Source organism: Haliotis cracherodii, unplaced genomic scaffold (genome assembly GCF_022045235.1).
Source record: "Haliotis cracherodii isolate W230 unplaced genomic scaffold, xgHalCrac1.p SCAF_30, whole genome shotgun sequence".
Taxonomy (NCBI): Eukaryota; Metazoa; Mollusca; class Gastropoda; order Lepetellida; family Haliotidae; genus Haliotis; species Haliotis cracherodii.
This window is the reverse complement of record NW_027266287.1, coordinates 3,745,731-3,758,112: the sequence shown is the minus strand read 5'-3', so window position 1 is coordinate 3,758,112 and position 12,382 is coordinate 3,745,731. Positions and strand designations below refer to the sequence as shown.

Below are 12,382 nucleotides of genomic sequence, written 5' to 3'. Positions count from 1 at the left end.
AAAACTTTGACATACCCAATTGCTGATATTCCAAAATAGCCGAAGCCACCATTGCAACTTCTCGCGACTGATCTGTTTGTTTACTTAAACTGACAGTGAACAGTAAATGCTGTGCCCTTTAAGTGGAACATGCACACGTTTGCCATTATCAAAAAGCTGGCCCTTGGAGCTGTACATCGCGTTCTTGCACCACACAGGATAATACAACATGCATTTCAGAGAAGTTGGTGGGATGTTCAGTTATACATCTCGTCTCTTCCGAAGTGCACACCAATTAATCAGTATCTATCCGGTCTCCATCATTATTTCGTCCACTGACAATATGCGGAAATAAGGTGTTTATGTTTGAAGTGTGATGACTAAACAAAGACACTCGCTTTCTCGCCATTAAATGATATCTTGCAACTTCAGCCCTTTAACTTTTAAAATGCTACGTACAGACTAAAACTTCATTTTACAGCACCATCAGTCTGCGAACTCCACATCGCCTCTGAAACCGGGAACTGGAAACTGATCTTGTCCCAGGGACTGGCGGATATTAAGTGCAAAGAGTGGATTGGTTGGACACCGGTGATGTTGGCAGCTGGTAATGGGCACCGAGAAGTGGTTGAGTTACTTGTTAGCAAAGGATACAGCATGTCACTCGTAAATAAAAGAGGTGATAGCATCCTTCACTGTGCTTGTCGGGGAGGAGAGGTGAAGATGGTGAAGTATATACTCTCACATGACATGGAGGACATGAACAGTAGAGGATGGAAGAAGATGACACCGGTGATGGCGGCAGCAGAGAACAGACACAAAGAGGTGGTAGAGTTACTCGTGAGTGAAGGAACTGTTTTTTCAATCCTATCTTACGGGCGTGACAGCGTCCTTCACACTGCCTGTCGGGGAGGAGATGTGGAGGTGGTCAAGTATGTCCTCTCACAAGACATGGTGGGCATCAACAGTAGAGGATGGAAGAAGAGGACACCAGTGATGGCGGCAGCATTGCATGGACATATAGAAGTGGTTTATCAATTGCAATCTCGTCATTTTTGTCTGCTTTGATATGAACAACTGTTTTTGGTTAAACTTTTATATGTTTTCGTTGTCGAATTTAATTATAAGCATTGACTAGGTATTTTTTTCGCTTCATCGAGGTATGAATCGAAAAACCGATGTGCAAACTTTTGTAAGAATCCGCTACGCGGATTCATACAGTTTGCACATCGGTTTTTCGATTCAAACCTCAATGAACCGAAAAATGTATACAATCAATCCTTAACTGACATGGCCAGATACCAACAGCAGTCATCAGCAGCGAGCAGAGTGTTGAAAGTGTCTATGGCATTGCAGATATTGACATGTAGAATACAAACATATCAGAACTGACATTGACTTGTTGAATACAGTCGTGTCACTACTGACTTTGACGAGTTGAAATCATTCATGATGTTATGGACTTTACCAGTCTATGTTCATAACGTAGTGGAGGCAGTATCCCCATTCTTCAGTTACATCATTGCTTAAGAGAGTAACAGCACGTATACATTCATAGTTTGATATGCATTGTTCACCAAAATGATTGTCATAGTTACATTGGTTCATATACAAATTTGGAAAATATTTTAACAGTGTCATCATTTTTTAAAGACATTAGTAAGTTAGATTTATGTAATGTTGGAAAGAAGTAGTATTTTGAGGATATATGCAAACTCCTGGAATTGCCATAAGCATAGCATACAAGTACAGAATAGTATTAAACCCATATGTATCTTTGTTTGCTTACATGACACATTCTACCTGATTTTACTTCTTAAACATATCTGCCATATCTATTTCAATTCGGAGCTGGAGCGAAGAACATCTAAGTGGAGCTAACGCAGCACAGAAATTTGAAATGGAAATTTATTTAATTTAGAATCCGAGGGCAAAGGATATATTGAAAGAAGGTTATCAATTTATAACTGGAAAAATTGTGCTGCATGCCAATCAAGCTCCTAGGATGATTTCAGTCTTTTTTCAAACACAGATATAAAACTAGATACATTAAATACAAGTTCTTGTTACCACACATATCCGAAACCAAACTTGTATAAAATGTCTTTAATATTTAAAGCCATCTTAGTTTTTTTTCTATTCACACAATTAAGAAATAATAAGTTGTAACATTTCTGGTGTTAGGCATTGTAATTACACCAGTATTCAACAGCCCTTTAATATGTGGATAAAGATCATGGGATATCGTCCACTTTCACCCCTAACTACATGGTTTGAGGACGATGTGTTAACACGAAAGAAACGTTTAAAAGCAAATATTTGTACTGTTTCGATTTCTTTGTGAATATCCAGTCCCCATATTTCTTAACCATAATGGAAAAGTGGACTAATTTTGTGGCGTCCAAAATGTAAAAACATAGGTTATATGTGAGTTGCTTAATCACATACACAGATTTGAATACAGCACAGAGAATCTTCTTCACTTGTATAGCAGCATTACCAGCGTTTTGAGACCATGATAAGGATCTTGCGAAAACAACACCTACATATGTATAGAATTGAGCAGTTTCAAATACAAATACCATTTTTCATGTTTGGATAGTATACCGCTATTTTTAAAAACAACATGTTTCGTTTATTCTAATTGGCTTTCACAGAAACATTCCAAAGCGTTAATACGTTTTTGTAAACCATAAACAGAATCTGCAAAAAACACTATGTCATCTGCAAATAAAATAGAAATAGTTGTATAATATTCAGATGCATTTGTATCGCATGTTCACAGTTTGAGTCGATTTCTGAAGCTAACTCATTGATAAACATGGAACACACATCATTGTCTCTCACCTAATTGACAATCAAAATCTTTTGATAGATATTTGTATTCGCGTACCTTTACACGCTTACAGATGTATGTGAGAGCATTAAACATTTTCGGTGAAACGCCTCTTCGTTACAGTGCAGACCATAGCTTTAATCTATCAACAATATCAAATGTTTTTCTCACATCAACGAATATGGCATTAAGCTTGGTTTTCTTGATATATAAGGGCGGTCGGGTAGCCTAGTGGTTAAAGCGTTCGCTGTCACGCCGAAGACCCGGGTTCGATTCCCGACATGGGTACAATGTGTGAAGCCCATTTCTGATGTCCCCCGCCGGATATTGCTGGAATATTGATAAAAGCGGCGTAAAACCGTACTCACTCGCTCACTCACTTGATATATAATGCTACATTATGACTTGGAGGATGAACATGTTATTAATTGTGCTATAACCTTACCTAAAAGCGCCTGTGACTCAATATTTTTTGCATTTTTCATATCTGTTATTGAGTATAGATGTGTATGATTTACTAAATGTGCTGAGAATCGATATTCCTCTTTCGTTGTTCAGGTCTTTAGAACTACCTTTGGGCGTGGTCGGGTAGCCTAGTGGTTAAAGCGTTCGCTGTCACGCCGAAGACCCGGGTTCGATTCCCGACATGGGTACAATGTGTGAAGCCCATTTCTGGTGTCCCCCGCCGTGATATTGCTGGAATATTGCTAAAAGCGGCGTAAAACCATACTTACTCACTCACTCACTCACTAGAACTACCTTTCTTATATAATTGTACAATAACTGTCGTATTCAATCTCCCTTGGGTGGTTCCTTACAAATGTGTATAACAACATGAATATATTCAGTATCAACATGAATGTATTCAACATGTCAATGTGTGTGACAACATGAACATATTGAACACACCGAAGTGTGTAACAACATGAATGTATTCAACGCTTCAATGTGTGTAACAACATAAATGTATTCAACACTTCAGTTTCTGTAACTACGTAAATGTATTCCACACGTCAGTGTCTGTAATGGCATGGCTATTTTCTCCATATTATTGTATGTAACTACATGAATGTATTCATCAAGTCAATGCCTGTAATGGCATGAAGCAGACACAGACACTAAATCAGACAAAGACCGCAATTTCTTGAATTTAAAATGTGCAAACAAGGGAATTGATGCCTTAAATCTGAATAAGATTCCCGCAATATTTTAAATTTCAATAACCACCAACATTTTTTCCCACCCGAAAACAATTTCTTCCAGGGTGTTCACTTTCAGGAACGTGCTGCAAAACCTGGACTTGGCAGCTCATGATGTAAATTCAACTACTTGTGGCTGCCAAGACTCATCATACTGCTACAACCTAAAGGTCATATAATCACAGTTGATTTCTCCTATGTTGACAATAACAACCTTCGTCAGTTATTCAAATATGGACCCAAATACCATGAGCATCCTCCTACCGATTGGGATCACAACTTTATAATAATTATATATCCATGATAATTATGACTGTTGTGATGAATGTGCCAAAAATTAGCCAAAAGAGACTAGGAACCTGTTGAATGAATGTGGGTTAAGTCTGTGTGTGATGTTATCATTGGTAGAATACACAAACTTAAAAAGAGGAAACGGAATTGGTATAAACCTATTCTGTCCCAGCCAGCTGTCACCCAACGTCTGGCTGCCCTACATACGAAGGTGGCAGTTGTTCCAACTGACAAGGCCTCAGATAACATAACCATTAAATGTGAGTGAGTGAGTTGGGTTTAACGCCGCTTTTAATAGTATTCCAGTTATATTGCGGCGTATCAGCTATATGTGAGAGGAAAGCCCGAAGTGATGCAAGTTTCAGACGTTCACCACTTCGGTGAAACCCAGGAGCACGGGTATGGTGCTAACAAGCCTAGAAACATAATCTGGGCGAACCGGGATTCGAACCTACAATAATAGATTTGAGAATTGCGGGGACTAAGACGACTGGGCCACCTATATTCATTGTTTGATCAGAGAACTTGGTATACTATATACGTGACATATCAAATAATGACAATTACAAGGACGGTTTGTTAACTGAGGAAGAAATTTTCCAAAACCATAAGTACGTCAGTACTGTCAACTTTTGACTTGACTCTAAAACCTGAAGACATGTCCATTCCTCTTTTGTTCTGGATTTCAAGCTCCATAAAGATCCGTACAAACAGAAATATGCTACTGGGTTCAGCAAATTTTCCACCAAATCCCTGTCTCAAAGACTAACCATAATCCTTAATACAATAAAGGAAGGACTTTCTTTATATTCACAGAAACAAAACTCTCCATAAGACTCGATGACAAGAGATGGCTTCAACTTTCCACTAGTCAACTTTCCCTATATGTTGAGCAATATTCCAGCAGCTCACGCCTTTGGTGATTATATTTCACACTTTTTGAGATACAATCGAGCAAGCTCTCTCTTCAAAGATTTCAAAGAGCGTGCAGTTTGATCAAGGTTATAACATTCAAGGCCTCAGTAAAGTTTTCAGGACATTGTTTTGAGGACATTTCCAAATTTGACGCATAAGTGACAAAAAGTATGTCCAATGCAATCGCCTATTATGATTTGTACCATATGTTTCCGTGCTTTTTTAGGTGAAGTATTGACTTGCCTTTGCATGTGTTTGTGACGGGTGCCACTGGTGGGACAGGATATGCTGACCTTTTCGCGAACGCCTGATCTCATTACTATTTGATAGTGGATCATAAACACATGCACATGGTATAGTCTGAATCGTACAATCGACACTAAATGTATCTTTTGGCTATGCTGAGGGTTGAAACTTCAATGTGAGTAACAGCGTTCAACGCGTCAATGTCCGTAACAACATCAATGTAATAAACACGTCAATATCCGTAATGCCATGATTTTATTCCACATGCCAATGTCAGTAACAACATCAATTTATACTACACTTCAATGTCTGTAACAACATCAATGTATTCAAAACGCGAACGTCATAACTTTATTCAACACATGTCTGCTCAAACATTACATGAGAGCACCATGTGACACAAGAAGATCAAGCATGTCTCCTCGATCCTGGGATATTGCTATCTTGGCTGCTGTTTGTCCTTTTTTGTTTTTGGCGTTGATGCCCACCTTGTCCTGTGAGAGGATATATTTCACCACCTCCACATGTCCTCCCCGACAGGCAAGATGAAGGATGTTGTCACGCCTTTGATTCACGAGTGACACATCAGCTCCTTCACTCACGAGTAACTCTACCACTTCTTTATGTCCACGCAATGCTGCCACCATCACTGGTGTCCTCTTCTTCCATCCTCTACTGTTGATTCGCACCATGTCTTGTGAGAGGATATATTTCACCACCTCCACATCTCCTCCCAAACAGGCACAGCAAAGGATGTTGTCACCACTGTGAGATAGAAGTGACACATCAGCTCCTTCACTGACGAGTAACTCTACCACCTCTTTGTGTCCATGCAATGCTGTCACCATCACCGGTGTCCTCTGCTTCCATCCTCTACTGTTTATGCGCACCATGTCTTGTGAGAGGAGATACTTCACCACCTCCACACGTCCTCCTCGACAGGCAAGATGAAGAATGTTGTCACCCCTCTCAGATACGAGTGACACATCAGCTCCTTCACTCACGAGTAACTCTACCACTTCTTTATCTCCATGCAATGCTGCCGCCATCACTGGTGTCATCTTCTTACATCCTCTACTGTTGATGTCCTCCATGTCATGTGAGAGTATATACTTCACCATCTCAACCTCTCCTCCCCAACAGGCACAGTGAAGGATGTTGTCACCTCTTTCATTTACGAGTGACATGCTGGATCCTTTACTAACAAGTAACTCAACCACTTCTCGGTGCCCATTACCAGCTGCCAACATCACCGGTGTCCAACCAATCCACTCTTTGCACTTAATGTCCGGCCGTCCCTGGGACAAGATGAGTTTCACCTTTGACAGGTTCCCGGTTTCAGAGGCGATGTGGAGTTCGCAGAACGATGGTGCTGTAATATGAAGTATTAGTCTATACGTATCTTTGGCATTTTATAGTTAAAGGGCTGAAGTTGCAAGACATTATCTAAGGGAGAGAAAGCGAGTGTCTTTGTTTAGTCATCACACTGTAAACATAAACACCTTATTTCCGCATATTGTCAATGGACGAAATGGTGATGGAGATCGGATAGATACTGATTAATTGGTGTGCACTTCGAAAGAGTCGAGATGTATAACTGAACATCCCACCACATGGCAACTTCTCTGAAGTGCATGTAGTATTATCCTGTGTGGTGCGAGAACGCGATGTACAGCTCCAAGGGCCAGCTTTTTGATAATGGCAAACGTGTGGATGGTCCACTTATAGGGCACAGTTTAAGTAAACAAACAGATCAGTCGCGAGCAGTTGCAATGATGGCTTCGGCTATTTTGGAGTATCAGAAGTTGGGTATGTCAAATTATTCAAAACTTGTTTGTCTTATCAAGTGTATGTACTAAAAAAGGAAGAACAATGGAGGGAATAGTTTGTGAGAATATTCAGACAGAGCTAATTAAGCTGTGATTTCTTCTATCATTAACATTTATTTTTTCTGTAGAATGGTGTATTGTAACTGAATCTATCTGGCATTCATTGTCATGACAAAACATCAACCATGTTCAAAATCCCTTTAATGATGAACTTGCTCTCTGCTACATGGAACTTTTGAAAATGTCAAGTTTACACAAAATATGAAAATTAAATGTGAGCGCTGACCCTGCACGCAATTTATGCTAAACATCCTGCTAGAGAGGACCTCTATAACGCGAATAGGACACACGAGGCAATGATTTTTCAAATTTGCAGTAAATGTAACAAGTTAACAGTTACTGACAATAGCCCATTAATATTATGTCATATTGATGTTTCTGTACCTGAAGAGTTGATATCGTCCGTGTTCCATACTTCTTTACATTTAAATACTCAATCAATACAATGATAAATAAAAGCGACAAAAGAAATCTCTGCCCAAACCCTTTAATTTTGATGCAACATGTATAATCATTTTACTACATGCACATAGCATGAACGTAATATTTTCTCAATTGGTGTCAACCTTGACAGTTCACTATTAATTTAGAGTTTTGTAATCAGTTTAACTCAATCAGCACTGACTTGTTAATATTCCATTCAAATTCAATATTCACTTATTGTAAATGTTCATTCTACCAAGATTTCACAGTGCGCCATACGACTCTTGTCCAGAAGTTTGTTCAAGTTTACAATATTCAAGGCCTCAGTAAAGCTTTCACAAAGTTTTATGGCATCAGTGGCAAGACTTATGTACGGTGCATTTCCTTATTTGGACTTGTACCATATGTTCCATGTGTTTTTTCAGGATAATTATTGATTTGCCTTTGCATGTGTTTGTGACGGTTAGGCAGAATGCGCTCACCTTTTCGCGATCGCCTCGTGCCATTACCATTTGATAGTGCTTCGTTAACACATGCTCATGATTGAGTCGGAATTAGGAAATCGCTCTGCTTTTGGCACAGATTTCCTATGAATATGGAATGTGTTTTGTTGCTTTTATGTTCTACACTTCTCACCTTGCGCACAGCCCTTCCCACATCCCTTCTCCAAACATTCGGAAGTCTGACTGCAGACCTCGGATCCACAAGGTTTAGCCGGGGCCTTTAGACAGCAATAAAAAAAACCAAATGATTTCTATGATTTCTATAAATATGTAGTGTAGGGGTCGATATATGTTGATATATGACGTTTAATGTAAGGTGTAACATGGTCCTAATGCCATTATACAAGCACTGCAAAGTAATGCCTCTAGAAACATCGGTCAGTTCTTCGTGTGTTACTTATCACACCAGCCGGCATTGTTTTCAGGCAAAGTGTGGACCTTCAACAATGACTTTCCCGAGAGTTATGGCTTTTCTGATATGAAATTGCATCACAGTGCTTTCCAGGCCATTGTCATCGGTTACCATGATGTCACAATCAGATGACTAACCTACTAATTTCTCTGTGACTGAAGCTGGTTAACAATGATACCGCCTCCGCGTAGAGCGGAATTTCTGGGAATCGATCCCCGACCGCATCATACCAAAGACATAAAAGGGGGTACACGCACAGACACACGCACATATACACAAACACACATACACACATATGCACACATGTCTAGACAAGGGTAACCTAGACGCGGTTTTAAACCTCATTTCACCTCACTTTTTACACTTAAGATTATTGATTACAAACTGGATTTGTTGTGAGAAGATATATATATATATTATCTAACTCTGCCAAATATTTCAACAGTCACCTGGAGGTTTTCTGTCATCAACTCGTGCTGTTATATTTCATATCAAAAGATGCCCGGTGACTTTATGTCTCCTTCGTAAACAATCATGACTTCTGATTGTATTGGTATAGCACAGTCACACTTGAACTGACATTCACTGTCAATCACTGACAAAAATCTAAAATTCCCAGTAGCTAACAAAATTGACTTCTTTGACTCTTGGTGAAACAGAAGATCCTTGTCGAATGTGGAGCGAGTGTCACAGCTTCGCATATACTCATTTACACATCTACACATCTGTACACATGTACATACACTGACACACACCTCCACACGCTTCCTCCTGCACATATCTAAACACACTGACACACACCTCCACACGCTAACTCCTGCACATATCTAAACACACTGACACACACCTCCACACGCTTCCTCCTGCACATATCTAAACACACTGACACACACCTCCACACTCTTCCTCCTGCACATATCTAAACACACTGACACACACCTCCACACGCTTCCTCCTGCACATATCTAAACACACTGACACACACCTCCACACACTGACTTCTGCACATATCTAAACACACTGGTACACACCTCCACACGCTAACTCCTGCACATATCTAAACACACTGACACACACCTCCACACGCTTCCTCCTGCACATAGCTAAACACACTGACACACACCTCCACACGCTTCCTCCTGCACACATCTAAACACACTGACACACACCTCCACACACTAACTTCTGCACATATCTAAACACACTGACACACACCTCCACACGCTTCCTCCTGCACATATCTAAACACACTGACACACACCTCCACACGCTTCCTCCTGCACACATCTAAACACACTGACACACACCTCCACACACTAACTTCTGCACATATCTAAACACACTGACACACACCTCCACACACTAACTTCTGCACATATCTAAACACACTGACACACACCTCCACACGCTTCCTCCTGCACATATCTAAACACACTGACACACACCTCCACACACTAACTCCTGCACATATCTAAACACACTGACACACACCTCCACACACTTCCTCCTGCACATATCTAAACACACTGACACACACCTCCACACGCTAACTCCTGCACATATCTAAACACACTGGCACACACCTCCACACGTTAACTTCTGCACATAGCTAAACACACTGACACACACCTCCACACGCTTCCTCCTGCACATATCTAAACACACTGACACACACCTCCACACGCTAACTCCTGCACATATCTAAACACACTGGCACACACCTCCACACGCTTCCTCCTGCACATATCTAAACACACTGACACACATCTACACATATCTACACACATCTACATACACTCACACACATCTACACATATCTACACACATCTTCTTACACTCACAACGACACGTATCCACTCAACTCTACATACCGAAACACACACATATCTACACATATGCACACACATCTACACACATCTATATACATCTACACACACCAACACACACTTACACATATTTATACACATCGACACACATCAAGTGCTCACAGACACATGCATCTACACATACAGTAGACTACGGTTATAACGAACTCGAGGGGACCACTTATTTTAGTTCGTAATAACCGTAGTTCGTTATGAGCATACATACATCATATATACAACAAATGGCCGGGAGTAAAAATAAGTCCGTTATACCCGTCAGTTCGTTATAAGCGTGTTCGTTACAAACGTAGTTTACTGTATATACACACGCATGTACACATTTAGGTACACTGATACACGTCAATATACATCCTACTTGACATAAATAAAACTTACATGTGGATGAGTTTCAGGACGAACACTGGATCCGCCTGTCTTCTCAATCTTCTGGAATTCATCATTGGGTTGGCGACATGATGCGAAAATAAAAATATCATTGATACATTCAAGTTGGCACAACTCGATGTAATTTTTTCTGAAAATGACAGATCTGTCCTTCATTTTATCTGTCATCTGAAGTCTACATTCCTTTGTGCTGCATGTGGAAAGTACATGTACCAACATGATGTAAACAGTTGTTGCTAAAGCTAGCTGCAGTCTGCTACTTGAAACCAGCGTCATCATCTTGAACTGTTAACAGGGGAGTGCAGGATCCACACGCTAAGGCGACTGCCAGAGACTGCACTTGAACGGTTAAGATATCACCAGCAGCAGTTGTTTTCGGGACATCACGTGACATTTTACACATGACGACGATGACTCTCAAGCGATCAATATGATGCACATGTTTAAACAATTGCAGACACCAGCAATAGAGATTCAGATACCGTCACTTGGTGCAAGGTGTAAAATGAATGTTGCTGCAGTTCATTACAGTCTATCACTATGATTGAGTAAATGGGATTTAGCGAAGTACGAGCAATATTCCAGTTATGCTTCGATATGGGAAACAACAAATAAGCGTTACAGTATATCTTTTTGAAATTCCATTCATATAGTTAGTGCTTTACTACCATCATCCCAAAAATCCCATCCTCAACATCCACACCACTGAAATCTCCATCAACCTACACAATCATCACCCCAACTATTCTTTCACCTACTCCACCATCAACACAACAGTCTCATCACCTAAACCACCATCAACCCAAAGTTTCCATCACCTAAACAACCGTCATCCCTTCTATCCTATCACTTACTCCACCATGAACCCAACAGTCACATGACCTACATCACCATCAACCTCAAAATTCCATCCACAACATCACGACCCCAACAGTCATCATCATCATCATCATCATCATCATCATTTATTGTATTCTGGCCATAGGCCCATATACATACAATAATATTATATATATACAATTTTGTATATGTACAAGTATAAACATGCAGACTTATATGCACAGAGATGTGCACGTGTTCAATTTTTTTTAAATATATCTCATCACAACACAACAAGAAGAAATTAAAGCATTTGATTAATAAAGGCAAATAACCTCAAGAATAATTAAACATCATTTGTACAAAGACGGTTGCGAATTCGTAAACCATAATTAATGTATAGGATAGTATTCTTTTGTTGCTCGTTAGATATTTCATCAAAACGGAGGAGCTTAATAAGTTTATTGATGTTTTGGGGTAAACCTTGGACATATTTTGTTCTGTGCGATTCATAACATGGACAGATAAGCATAAAGTGGTATTTGTTTTCAATAAATGTGGAGCAAAAAGGACAAAAACTCATATTTTTTTAAACTGTTC

At 39.9% G+C, this 12,382-nt stretch overlaps 1 protein-coding gene across 1 annotated transcript; it reads right to left on the bottom strand.

Annotated features, from left to right (window-relative positions):
* Positions 1-5,843: 5,843 nt before the first annotated feature.
* LOC139476908 (receptor-interacting serine/threonine-protein kinase 4-like) lies at positions 5,844-11,242 on the bottom strand. Its single transcript, XM_071259472.1, has 3 exons — positions 10,955-11,242; positions 8,415-8,499; positions 5,844-6,838 (listed from the first exon to the last, which is right to left on the bottom strand). Exons 1-3 carry the CDS (start codon positions 11,240-11,242, stop codon positions 5,844-5,846), a joined length of 1,368 nt encoding a protein of 455 aa, XP_071115573.1.
* Positions 11,243-12,382: the final 1,140 nt, after the last annotated feature.

Excerpts from the sequence above, each read along its gene's own strand:
- LOC139476908 (XM_071259472.1), bottom strand. The coding sequence starts at position 11,242 with ATGATGACGCTGGTTTCAAGTAGCAGACTGCAGCTAGCTTTAGCAACA. Across the intron at positions 8,500-10,954 it reads GTCCTGAAACTCATCCACAT|GCCCCGGCTAAACCTTGTGG; the intron begins GTAAGTTTTATT and ends TGCTGTCTAAAG. Across the intron at positions 6,839-8,414 it reads TGGGAAGGGCTGTGCGCAAG|CACCATCGTTCTGCGAACTC; the intron begins GTGAGAAGTGTA and ends TTCATATTACAG.